Source organism: Oncorhynchus kisutch, linkage group LG9 (assembly GCF_002021735.2).
Source record: "Oncorhynchus kisutch isolate 150728-3 linkage group LG9, Okis_V2, whole genome shotgun sequence".
NCBI lineage: Eukaryota > Metazoa > Chordata > Actinopteri > Salmoniformes > Salmonidae > Oncorhynchus > Oncorhynchus kisutch.
Genome location: NC_034182.2, coordinates 28,763,946 through 28,777,796, shown reverse-complemented (window position 1 = coordinate 28,777,796; position 13,851 = coordinate 28,763,946). Strand labels below are relative to the sequence as shown.

The 13,851-nt window shown below is 41.3% G+C and overlaps 1 protein-coding gene across 16 annotated transcripts in view; it reads left to right on the top strand.

Moving 5' to 3' along the window:
• Positions 1-10,037, top strand: part of LOC109897029 (adhesion G protein-coupled receptor L3) — a 303,186-nt gene extending 293,149 nt beyond the window's left edge. For 6 of the 16 annotated variants that reach the window (XM_031832350.1, XM_031832349.1, XM_031832346.1 and 3 more), the window contains one exon: positions 6,752-10,037. In XM_031832350.1, coding sequence (XP_031688210.1) covers positions 6,752-7,731 — 980 coding nt within the window. In that variant the 3' untranslated portion in view covers positions 7,732-10,037. Of the gene's footprint in view, positions 1-3,228; positions 3,358-4,902; positions 4,955-6,751 lie in introns of all 16 variants that reach the window. The other 10 variants (XM_020491529.2, XM_020491527.2, XM_031832342.1 and 7 more) reach the window with 4 other exon arrangements.
• Positions 10,038-13,851: the final 3,814 nt, after the last annotated feature.

Sequence of the window (13,851 nt, the reverse complement as noted above, 5' to 3'; positions counted from 1 at the left end):
TGCTCGTCGCTCCCTTTCCCTCAGACACTAATGCCCAGTTATGATGACGGATTGATGTTAGACGGCGAAAGGAAGTGTGGCCGTCTCAATAATTAGGCACTCCGCAACGAGCGCCATCCCAAGACATTCGCTTTTAGCAGAGGGAGGGAGGGGTAGAGAGCGAGAGAGAGAGAGAGAGAGAGAGAGAGAGAGAGAGAAAGAAAAGGTTGGGGCGCGGTGGGGTGGACAGGCCCAGAAGACACTGCCATAGATCTATCATGAAGACCAGGGAGAGAGGAGTAAATTAATTAACACGTTTTCGCTTGAGGCGTTGAAACGCATCGGGTCTGATGTATGAAGTGTTCGAATAAACACAAAGTCTGCCCGGATGCATTTTCCGTCTGGCACAGGATAACGCATCATTTTCTGAAGCGTCAAAAGCATCACAAACAGATGGGAATAGAATCCCACCTCCCCCTTGCTCTTCTCAGCAATGTTATTATGGAATGATGTGTATGAGCATGCCTCTCTCCCTGCTAGTCCTTTTTGAATCGGTATTCAGTACCCCGCCTCATAGTCTCTACATAACTGCAGCTGACTCCATACTTCTCTCCTCTCGAGAGGGAAGCGTGCAATCATCTTGATAGCCTCACATGTTTAATTTATCCCCACATTCACGATTATTGCTACACAATCGGTACGGTTTGGAAATGGTCCAATTTATCAAACACAGACACAAGTGGGCGAGCAGCCTGGGGGTGGGGAGGAGCTGTTTATCATATCAAAAGAGGCTGGTATTTTTGGAAGGCTTCGTAATTAGAGAACCAACAGCAACAAGAAAGGAGCACATAGTCATTATATCAAACAGAAGCAATAACCTAATGGAAACGTCCATGTTAATTGACACATCAAACAACATATGTAAATTATGTCTAAAAAAGGAATTTGCTTGAGCAAATCATGATTTTGCTTCGGTGCATCAACATGGTCACCAACCTTTTCTCTGCCGAGATCACAGTCAAAATGCAGGCCAAGCTCTACCGCTCAGAATAAAAATAAAATTGTGAAATCATGCCCTTTTTGTCTAAGACCGTCTGAAATTTTAGCCTGATTTGGTGGGATGCACCAGGCGGTAAATTAGTTACAGATCAATAAGAAAGACAGTTCCAAACCTCTCTGCCAATAACAGCAAGTTTTTAGTGTTCCCCTCCCTACTCAGACCACGCCCAGACAGGCCAGGAAAAATTCTTGCTTGAGAAATTGCTCTTTGCTAAGAAGATTTTGGTTTGTTTCATTTTTACCATTTTAATTGAAATGACCACTGGGATAGATCGTGTTGGAGTTGAAGATACTCTGGCAATGATGCATTCATAAGAAGATTGCCTGTTGAAACTATCTTCGTGAAGTTATTCAACTGGATAACTGATATTCAACTGGACTTAAAGATGTGTTTTAAGCTTAAGGTTGTCTTTCAGGCAATTATGATGTCGGCTCTTTTGTTCCCTGTACGCTCAGAGGAGTAGAAAAACCCAGCAGGAACCTGATGTAGATTATAGTTCTAGTCATTAATAAATGTGGTAAGACAATAGCACCGATATATCTCCTCCGTATCGTTCCCATCATGCCCTTGCTGGCCAATTAGCATACAACACATAACACATACTGTAAGTGTTAGCCCATTCCCAACATGTCATCATTAGCGCAGTGCGTGATGCACTTAGTACAGGATGCGTAACAGAGCTGTGCTCAATCCTCAACGTTAGCTATCATAATTAGTCATACATCATCCAACTCCTGCCATTTCCTTAAGTCCTACGTATACCTCTCCATTCAGAGTTGGTTGCGGTTCGTTTTCAGATGTGTAATTGAGACAGTCATTCCTCGAAACTGTTTGTCAAAGAACGAGAGTCATATGTCGTTAGAGAAGTGGTTTATCTCCCCTGCTTTCTTTCTTTCCCTCTCTCTCTTCCTCACTCTGACAGATTCAGAGCACTGCAAGAGAACAGTGTAGGATACTGCGTCGGCAGAACTAATTGGCGTGCATTTCCACCTCAGATGAAAGATGTTTTCCGAAGATATTTACGCACTCTGGTATTGGTACACTGCACAGTCGAATCGGGCATGTCACAGAGCACATGTTAGGATCTGGATATGTGCTCTGAATCTGAAGAGAGAAAACTCTTAGGCGTTTGCGAACATAACATATAAACAGTAGCTTATTGCAGATATGTTCGCAACTGGATACCGTAACTCTCAATATTTCACAAAATGAAGCAATTCCCCCCCCCAAAAAAGTCAGTCAGTTGTTCCTCACTAACGGCTGTGCAGAATCCAACCCACATCAAAACTACAGTCCCTCCTGCTCCTTCATATAAATATTCTTATTCTCTAGCTACAGTTAGTCACATTGCTCAAAGTCAAAAAGTTTATTTAGAATTGATCTGGGAGCAGATTAGTCGCACAGACCAAGACATCAGTCACTGCCACATAGTCCAGGGGTGACATTTGGACAAATAGAATCAGAAACCTCTGCTTATGTTCAAAGGCAGTCAAGCATAAAGAGCCGGTATAGTGCGAAGGGACTACAATGAGCTTTGTAACTGGGCCTACCATCCATGAGGATGTTTCATTTAAGGGTGTTTCTTTGCAGGAAAGTTGAATGCAAAGAATTTCACTGGACAAAATGCATGGGAGATCTAGAACATTTACACAACGTAATACAGTAACCTTGAAATGGTACCTGCCAAAAGCTTTCATAGCGTATTCAAATCAAATTAGCTTTAAGCAGAAAAACCTGGTCTACTTTGGTATTAACATGTCTTAATCTGTCAACAGTGGTGATTTGATCATGTTGTGTTCAGGTCCGTTACTGAAGTGTCATGTCTTTGAATGGGTCTATGCTTAAACGTACTGTACTGTTGCACACTCAGCTGATCCTGTCTTGAATGTGAGCACACCAAAGCTAACAATGCTAAATGTCCATTTATCCCATTAAGAAAAAAGAAAAAACCCATTAATGACCTACCTCACTGCTGCCGTCTTGATAAACCATGGTCATGTCAGCCTGTTTCAAGCTTTGCCACGTCTGTAGCCCAACTGTTTATCAACTCGCCCTAATGATCGTGTGAATGTTTATTGCTGCCATTGCCTCGGCTGCATCTGCCTGACTGACATGTCTCTCTTTTTTCTTTCTCCCTCTATGTCTCATCTCTCTCTCCCTCCCTCTATGTCTCTATCTGGCTGCTCCAGGGGCTATGGCTAACCATCTTATAACTAACGCTCTCCTCCGTCCCCATGGCACTAACAATCCCTATAACACATTGCTCGGGGATTCGGCCGTCTATAACAACCCGTCAGTGGGCATGTACAACACGCAAGGTGTGCTAGCCTTCTTTTCATTCCTTCAAAAAAATGTCGCTAGAATGTCGCTAGAGCTTACTTGTTTGCTACAACAACAAAAATGCTTTATCACCTTTTCTTGTTTTTTTTCTCCCCCCGCTGGATGCTTTTGGTGGGAGGGGGGGTGTATGGTGGCTTCCCATTTGGGGATCATTTTGTCACACTCCAAACTTATTCATGTGCCTGCATGCATAATTCAGTGTGGGGAAATGGTGCGACAAACACAAAACAATTGGGAAGGGACGTCGGTGCGCCTATTGGGAGCCGAACACACCACCAGTCACTTGTTAAGGTTTTGCTGCACTGTTGTCCTGTGCGTCTACATTCCTATGTCTGTTAACTTCTAAGTGTTGCTGGTAGTTGGTTAAATGAGCTTTCTGTTAGTCCTCCCAATCTATGAAAAAATACAAAGTTGAGCTACTGATGAACTAGTATAAACAACATAACTGTTCTGCCTCTGGGCCCCGTTCCAATAAGACAACATGATGTTATAATGTTTGAATGTTTATGACTTTATATATAATCCGACAGAACATTCTCAATGATGTAAATGGCCAGTATTGCATTGGTACTTATGTGCCTCAAACTCTGTAAAGAAGTCTGTTTGTACAACCAACAAAAAAAACACATCAAGGCTCTACGACACGACAATACATTCTTCTACCAAAGCTGCCCATTATATTAAAAGTACTTGTGTCAGGCAAAATGTGTCACATCTGAAAATGGGACTCAATTTTATTTAATCAGATCGGTAACTCCAGCAGAGACTATACTGTATGAATGAGTTTAACCAATCCAAAATAGTACTCAATAGTACTACATACAGTAGTACTCAATAGTACTACATATCGTGGTATTCACATAGTACTCACTGGATTATTATGACAATATCAATAAAGTGATGCATGTGAACTAATCCATTTGTTAAACTCTTGCTCATATCTTACACATTCTACAAGTCTATCGTGACTTGGTGCATGTCAGTTGAATATAACGGTTTTGCCCAAATGTTACCACAGGAAATACATGTAGGTTTCTGTAGGTGTGATTTTTTATTTTTAACACCTGAGCTGTAAAGTTAAAGGGGATGTTTAGGATTTTACAACTTGTGGTCAGGTGGTTGCTCACCTGGGAAGTAGTCTATGGGCCACGAGAACAGAAACTGTAATCCATTTTTTGGTTTGATCTTAACAGCCACTACAACGTCTATGCAAACGTCTATGCAAAACACATCTACGAGTGATAGGGGCATGTGCTCAAGTGTTTGTTGGCAATGGAGATCACTAACATGTTATAGCAAGATTAATACATCATATATGTAAACTCATTCCCCCCCCCCCCTTTGAATATACTGTGATCATAGTTTCTTAGAAAGGTTTACCAAGTATCCATGGTGACATGACGCACGGGAGGTCATTTCTGGAAGCATCATCAACCCTGTGTGCACGTCTCTTCTACCTGTCACTGTTATGCTTACTTGTGTTTTTTCTTTGTCTTTCCTTTTCCTCATGCTGTCCCTAAAAGTGCCCTACAGAGAGACAAGTATGGGAGTCAAACTAAACATTGCTTACCAAATGTAATTGACCTTAGCTTTACTTTCTTTTCACTCTATGCTGACGAAGGGGAATGAGAATACAGTCATCTTATTTGGAAGTAGAAATCCAATTTCAAAAACACAGGTCTTCCTCTGACAAAATAGAAATGTGAGAGTCAATCTAAATTCACGTGTGAATACTATTGTTCATGGAACAATGTTCCATGAACTGTTCAAAATGTCAGACGTTCCTCCGAAATGATTCACCTCTTCTGGAGAATATCCGTCAACTATATTCACAAAGGAGATGCTTTGAAAGATCTTAATATGCTCTTCAAAATGACCAGCCCAAGGTGCATCCATTTGATATCATAAGATGTCATTGTCACTTATGGTTGACATAATTGTAATCCCATAATTTAAGATTAAATTGGCCAAAGTAGCCGACGTGCTCGTGGTCCTCAGATATCGGATTCATCTCGGATGTCGGCCAATCTTGGAACTCGGTCATCACCAGCATAGTTTTACGTTGTACATGAATATTTTAACTGCAACAAAAAAAAGGTAGAGGGAGAGGCTTCACTTTAGACACGTTTAAACTAGCCTGATGACCTTGTGTGAGGCTGGCTGAATGTTGACGTCTCCGTAAACATTTTTACAATCGGGAATCCATAACTTTCTCTGCATGAGAGAACAGAAAGTCCTTTCCTAATGTATAATTGTCAAGTTTACCCTCATCGCCGTACCCTCTATGGCAGTGTTTCCCAAACGCGGTCCTGGGGACGCCTGAGGGGAGCACGTTTTGTTTTTTTGCCCTAGCACTCCACAGCTGGTTGAAATAATCAAAGCTTGGTGATGATTTGCTGTGTAGTGCTAGGGGCAAAAAGCTCAAATGTGCACCCATTTGGGTCCCCAGGACCGCGTTAGGGAAACCCTGCTCTATGGTCTACAGTATATTTATCATTGTAAAGTCTGTAAGTTTACCATGAACTTTCTTTCTATGTCTTTCTACGTTATTCCATAGCCAACTCAATTTAAGATGACGCTTTCTGAAAGGTAGACTCAGCAGTATGACATCATGCTTACAGATCTCAACAACCACATTCAAATCGATCAAGACTGCTACTATTGGCTCTTCCCAATTTGCACCATCTCCATTGCCCACATTGTGGCGGATTTAAATGCCGTTTTTGTTGATTTGCTGTAGGCAGGAAGTTGCCCCGCACTAGATGATTATGGCATATTGCTGAGTGAACCTTTTAAATCGGGGCCTATATGACTGGGGTCCAGAGATGTAGGTTGTGTATCTCGCTCTCAAAATGAAATGCATGGCTGTGGTTTGTTGTCGTTGAGTGTATGTGCATAAAGCTTTACATGTTGTCGATTGTCACACATGTATAAGTGTTCTCATCTTTGGACAATGTTATTCCCAACTACAACACAAGCCGAACATATAGAATCATGACAGAAATGTAATTGCATTACAAGTACGATTTGAATATATCATTTTACTCTGATTTTGTGTTTTGTGTGTGTGTGTAAAAAGGTAAGTATATCTAGAATCGACTGACTATGTTAAATAATTTAGAGAATCCTGCCATTTGTAGACATACCATATTTACCCAACACAAAGTTATAGTGAAACGGTTCAACTAAATAGCACAATCTGTGTGCCACCCTGAAGGTTGCGCCTCACATTTAAAAGAAAGCAGAGTTTTGCCGGGCTTAATGTGTGCGTGAACACGTCCAAGCGGATGACATTTAGCCATTCTAATGAGCAACCGCTACTTCCATCCCTCTCATATGAGCTTCTCCCCTCTATCCCTCTCTTTTCTCCAGAGGGAATCCTGAACAATGCCCGGGATACAAGTGTCATGGATACTCTACCACTGAATGGTAACCACGGCTACAGCATTGCCAGCGCCGACTACATGAGCGACTGCGTCCAGATCATTGACCGGGGCTACAACCACAAGGAGACTACGCTGGAGAAGAAGATCCTGAAAGAGCTGACGTCTAACTACATCCCCTCCTACCTGAACAACCATGACCGCTCTGCCGAGCAAAACCGCAACCTCATGAACAAGCTGGTGAACAACATGAGCAACGGAGGCAAGGATGTTGGCCTGGGGGGGATGGGGATGAATGTAGCGTTGGACTTGGATGAGCATTCTTCCTTCCCTCCGCACCTCCATGATGAGGGTCTGGGCCTGGAGTTGATTCGGGAAGAGTCCAACGCCCCCCTTCTGCCCCAGAGACCCCCATTGCTGCCACCCGTAGACAACCTCCACCATAACCACCTCCACAACCAGGGCCCGCCACATCAGCCTCCGCTCCCCCACCACCACCACCCAGCCTTCTCCTCGGCCACCACCACCTCGTCCTCGTCCCGCCGGCGGATCCCGCAGGAGAACAGCGAGAGTTTCTTCCCCCTGCTCACCAACGAGCATACCCTGGATGTGGAGCCCACTTCCCCCAGCCACCACCCCCACCACCTGCACCATCCCAGGGACTCCCTCTACACCAGCATGCCCGTGCTGGCAGGTCTACCGGATACCACAGACACCGGTACCACTACCGCCATCCTCGCCGATAAAAATGCCGGAGAGGGCCACCCGGAAGGGGGCAAGAGCCCCGAGGCCAGCCAGGACGATGTCTACTACAAGAGCATGCCTAACCTGGGCTCACGCAACCAGCTGCACTCCTACTACCAACTAGGGAGGGGCAGCAGTGATGGGTTCATCGTGCCCCCCAATAAGGAGGATCTGTCCCCTGAAGAGTCCCCCCAGGAGCCCTCGCACCTGGTCACCAGCCTATAGGCCTACAAAACCAACTCCCCTGACCCATCCGCCCCAATCCCTTCTCGCCGTGGTTCCCCTTCTTTTCTGACCCACCCCCCACTTCGCCCTACGCGTTCCCTTTGTGCTGATCAATTGTCGGCAGTGGTAGCCTTTTTTTTTTACTCTGTGTCCTGAAGACTGTAATCGAAACTGATGCCAGTCCCAGTACTGACCGCAGATAGAATATTGAAACTGTTATATTTTGTGGATAATACATCTAGTCAGGGTTGGATGTTGGAGAAGTCTATTGATGTGCATTTCACTTTAAGTTTTTTGGTTGAGATGCCCGAACCCTGTGTGGATTGATGTTTTCCCCTTAGTGTGAGGGGAGATGAGCACTCTGGACGGTGGGATCTCGTGCTCTGAAATGCGATTTGACAGTCCAAAGGAACTACAAACAGCCACAAAAAACATTCTGCTACTAGTAGATGTGTAGAGTTCAAATCAGAACAAATCAAGAAAGACTATTTTATTATACTTCTGTATCCATAATGGCTTTTTAAGGGTTTTTCTTCCTCTCTAGTGATATTGCAGCACACTTTTTGCTGAAGTGTTCCTGCAAGTTCGACTAAACTGATTTTGAACAATATCATGAAGGACCTCTTTAAATCCCATGTGCTTTACAGCATTTTTCTTCTTGACTTTTTTTTCCCCCTTCTTTTGCTGTAACAATAACAATTGTCGAGAAAGAGGGAGAGAAAAAAAACAAATAACAGAATTATGAGATATTTCTATGTAAATGTACAGATACTAGCGTTGCACATAATAGTATGATTTTTGTTCCACCCAACCCTTTGTCTCTGTAAATGTAGTTGGTTAGGAGCATTTCCTTTCTGTTGTGCAGGTCTTGACACCAGTATGAGCATTTTTTTTTCAAGAAACGACAAAACAAAGCAACAAAATGAAATAACAACCCCCCCCAAAAAAAATCACAGAACAAAACACTTACCATACATGATTTTTCTCTCTCCAGCAATGCAACCACCAATGTTTTCCAAGCCATTTTTAGTTCACAGTTTGATTATATCTTCACTGTGTAGATACAAAGAGAGTGATGGTTCACACACCATAGAAGGAACACAATTACAAGTGTCTGAAAAGTTAGCCATGAGTTGGCCTGCATCAGTTATAAGAGGCTGGAGAGAAAGAGCACGCTGAATATCAATAAGCACTCGGCAAATTTACTTTTTTTGAAGAGTGAACGTTTCTAGTGAGAAAAACAACTGGAAATGTATTTTCTTTTCTTCCTCAAGGGAAACAGATTATTTATTTATTAGTTCAAACTACAAAATAAAGTGAAAAATGGAGGTAAAGAATTCAGTAGCACAGATTCATTTTTATTGTGAGTATGGTTATGGCTTTTTTTTATTTATTCATTTTTGTATTGGTTTCCAAGTTGAATGACCTCATAACTAATATTTGTTGTAAAAGTGAAACTTGTTTGCCAACAAATAAATGACTGATTAAGATTTACCACATAGTTATCACAAAGATTGTGTTTTTCTCTGGTTTTTACATTGCTATCACTCCAAAAGGCAAAGCAAGGCCTTGCATATAAAGGTGTTGTATGAGCTCTGTTTCAATAGCTATTTCGTGAACACAATACATGGAAATGTGTCACTGCTGGTATAATATTTACTCTGAACATGGAGGATAACAAGTGGGTGAACAAGAGAGTGCACATCCATCAGTTTACCCTGACATGAGCTATGAGGTGGGTAAGCAATCATTCATTTTTTTTGTTGTATTAATATTTGCCTTGAGTATTACTTGAGTATTTGTCATGACCATGTTTGTTTTTTTCAAATGATTGACTTTCTCAACTGAGTGGGTATGGAGACTGCTGCAGTTATAGTGGCCATGTAAAAAAATAAAATAATAATAATAAATACAGCATAGATGTCTTACCTTGTCCATAGACATCTTATAGGCTAAGGAAACCAATGTCATTTTCAAATTTGGGTGAACTTTCCCTTGAACATTTTGCCCTTTTCCTGATGTTTTAACTTTTCCCATGCTTGATGACAGGACCAAGGTCACCTATGTGATGGTGGTAATGACCCAATAGGACATGACATGCGTCATATAATGTTGTGCAAGCTGTAGCTACATGTACTGTGTGTCAAGATGCTTATAGTGAAGAGCCATTGGATTGGACAGTGAATGTCATGCCAGTGTTGTACTGTACATAAAATATGGTCCATGCTGTGTAGGCTGTTGCATTTGACAGTTCATATGAAGCAGTAACATATCCCCAAATCAAATATATTGTTTCTGAAACTCGGCACTTCTCTCCTTATTACTTTGCTTTATTGGTTTTTGCATGTTATACATTCAAAGCAGTACGACAAAAAAGAAAATGTCCGCCTCCAATCCTGTATTCATGGAGTCGCAGATGTGATTGATGGCCGAGTGCTAGTGAAAAATGACAAGGGGGTGTGAGGCTCGTCTCATCACCGCTCGCAGCCCGCCGCCACTAAAGGGACACTTCCTTCCTCCCCATGGATATGCATGAGGTTGGATCCCCTCTTAGATCTCTCTCGGGTAGCAGTGAAGAGCTATGGCCCTCGCCGCGTGTCAGTTTGACTGGCGTTTTACAAAGTGGGTGAGTTAATGATACGTGCTGAAAAAAGGGACTCTGGCCTCCATTCACTTTATTAATGAGTCATTACACTGGCTCATAAGTGGGCCCCGGGCCCTTGCCGCCTCTGCCATGCTGCACAAAACGACCCCGTCATGAGTAAACAGGTCTGGAATCGACACAACTACTCAACCGCTGAGCCTTGTGTGCGTGTGCTTGTGTGTTGATGGCTATGATCTAATGCTGATGCATGTTAGCTCGTGTGGAGGATGCTTTAATTAACTTTTTGGGGGTCGGCAGATCAATCACATTCACTGGAAATGTGAGAAAATGTCAAATTAGTCTTCATCTGTAGATGAGCGTTAGTTCTGTGAGGGGGAAGGCTCTAAATATTTTGAGACTGCAGTGTGTGGCGTCTCACTAAGGGCCTTAAATAATTGAATCAGTATTCATACTGTTGGTCCCAGGGGAAAAGACAAAATAACTTTCCTTTTATCCGTTTCAAGAAAGAGCATTCGAATGAATAGTCCCTTTTAGGTAGTGTAACTTGGTGGAAACAAAACCATTTTTATTTCACAATTTTTTCATTCTGTCATGAAGAGCAAGTTCAACATAATAAAAATACATGTTTTCCTATGTCAAGAGTTTAAATAAAATGACTAGAGTAATGCTATTAAGTGCCAAATAAAGTAACAGGGTTGACTGTGTTGACAATTTACATCTTAAATCAGCCATAAATCCCTTTGTGACAGGGAATGGAAGCAAGTGTGCAAATGGGGCAATTGAATACAAGTTTCACTAAATATGTCAATTGTTAAAACATTTCTAGCCTCTCCATCTATGGGTAACAGGGTTGACGTGTTATGCCTGACCCACTCGGTTTTCCACCACAAAAAAAATCTGAAAATGGCGCAAAAGTATAGAGCCTGCTTTCACACTATGATCTGATTATTAGATGTTCAGTTGTTTCTTTTTTTTTTAAACAACCTAAAATCGAGTAGTCTCACCATATTAAAACGAGAGTTCAGTTCACGTAACAGGGTGACCTTAAAATGAGGGACAGGTTGTTTTTTTTTCTCCCTAAAATGAATCACTAATCACATGAAATAAATAATAATCTTCAGAAATGACTTTGTCAAAGCAACAAAATAACTAGGGCTTTACAATGATGGTATAACTTAAAGTTAAGTGGGTTAAATCCTCCTGGAATTTAGTGTGCACAGAGGGATGTGTCAAAATACAGAATTTTGGCACTTTAGTAGTGAGTCTTTATTCATATTAAACATCATATGTATTGAATATTCCATGTGGTCTATATTAAAGGGGACTTCATTTAATATGACAGGATTTTAAAATTCAATATTGGTGCACAATTTCTAATTAAAATATAAAAGAAATGCAAAGGGACTCATATCGTGGAACTGCTTCACTTATTATGCAATCAATAAATCATACATTCCCTTGTTTTAAATGGTTTCCTAGTATAAAACAACTTCATACAGGCAACACAACTCTCCTTATGTATTCAATTAAAGCTTTTTTTTGTCCCCCACTGGTAGAGGGCAAAAGTACCCAATTATTCATTTCAAACTTTAAAATCCCCCTTGAAAATCCTTTCAGACAACACATCCCCAAGACAGTCCATGTAACTGTAGATATCCTTGGTCCTGACAAGGAAGGACGTTGTCTATCCCCTCATCCCTCCTTCCTCTCCATCGCCTGTCCATGCCACCCATCCTGTCGGCCATTAGAAAAAATAACCTCGCTCTCCTTTAAAATTAAGAACAAGAACTTATAATCCCTCCATATCCTCCATATCGAAACAAACAAGATTTGACTTTCTCATTTTGTAATGTCATATTGCATGTTTGGTTGTGAATGTTCACAAAGCATCCCGTGACTAAATGAACAACAAGGTTGTCTGTAGAAAAAGAAAAAAAAGTTATCAATGCTTGGTCTGACAGCTAAATTACATATCTGTCAATAATTGAGACACATTCTATAGGGAGTGGGACCACTCTTTGTTATTGTGCATGTTATTGCAATTTGCAGCTTGAAAGGATGCCCGCTGTCCTATGTTGGTTTGAGGGAACATATACAAAAAATCAAGAAAAAGGCACTTAAGAGTATCACTGTTTGGAACCTAATTTTATATGCATTATCTTCTAAGTACAGTAAGACATTGGTGGTGTTATGAGGGTCACATAAGTATGTTTTTGCAAAATACCATTTGAACTTTCTGGTTGGTCTTGTCGTTAATATATGGCTGATATGATATAAAGTTGTTTATAGTGAATAGTGAGAAACAGATATGACATTGGTTAAGTACTTAAGGAGAAGGACAATAACTGGCGGCCCGTGGACCAACTTCAGCCTGCGGGTGATTTTATTTGAGCAAAATGTTTTTTTTTTTTTTTTTTACATAAGACTGTAAAAACACCAGCAAATCAGCTCCAAGGGATTTTAATTTTGGAAATCTGTTTCAAACAATTCCCACGCATAATAGAGAGCGATATGTGATCGTATACAAATGTAAGCAAGGATTGAAATGATTGTTTTAGTCAAATATTATATCTGTTTGGGCTTCTTGCGATCAATTTGCAGTCTACAAATGATTTTTAATTATGTTCCTGACCAGCCATTCAAGAAAAACTCAGCCTGCGGCCCAATCTAGTTGATGATCCCTGGTTTATAGGGCTTCAATGTAGATGTGTTGATAAGGTGAAGTGTTCAACTTGTAGGGATTGCGGGCTGTTCAGTTGAAGAGATTGTTTTGGGAAAACCATTGTGTGCGTGTGTGTTCGGGAACACTTGTATGTCGTGTATGAATACGAGTGAATGAGTAGGTCAGCTGTGACATATATATCAAATGGCACATTTTCGTATCTGACCCTCCCTGTAAAATCAATGGGCGAATGCTCTGCAGAATTCCAAATGAAAGGTGAATCAATGTCATCTCTTGGTTTTGTGTATTGGTACGACCTGACAGTCCTTGCAAATAAAAGAAACTGCCTCCCTACCCTTTTCTGTTGAGATAACATTGATTTAAGGGGATTTTGTCAATGTTTGCTACCCTCTGGTCCATCTTGTAAAAGGAGACATGACCAAGGCTACAGTGTATCTTGGAGAGCTTTTAAAAAGTTGGGGTAAACAACTGCATGTCAACAATATTGTGAGGTTGATTTAGGAGAACACATTTCTAAATTGACGATGAAACATCACTTCACTTGGCTACACCTGGTGTGTTCTACCAGTTGGTCTAGTGGTCCTCTCACTGAAAGTTCATTTCTGTTTTAGAGGCCGATGGCTGACTTGGAAATGTCTTCAATTCAGTGCAAGGAGTTATGTTACACTAAACTGTTTTTGACTTATGAAAATCATTCAAACAGCTACTATGCAGTTTTACATCAATCATCCAGAATATTTCTTGTGGATTTCATTCGCAAGTCTCTCTACTCCTGGCATCATGCATCATCCTGTAGCTTTAACTGGACTTGCCTAGGTAAATAAAAAAATAA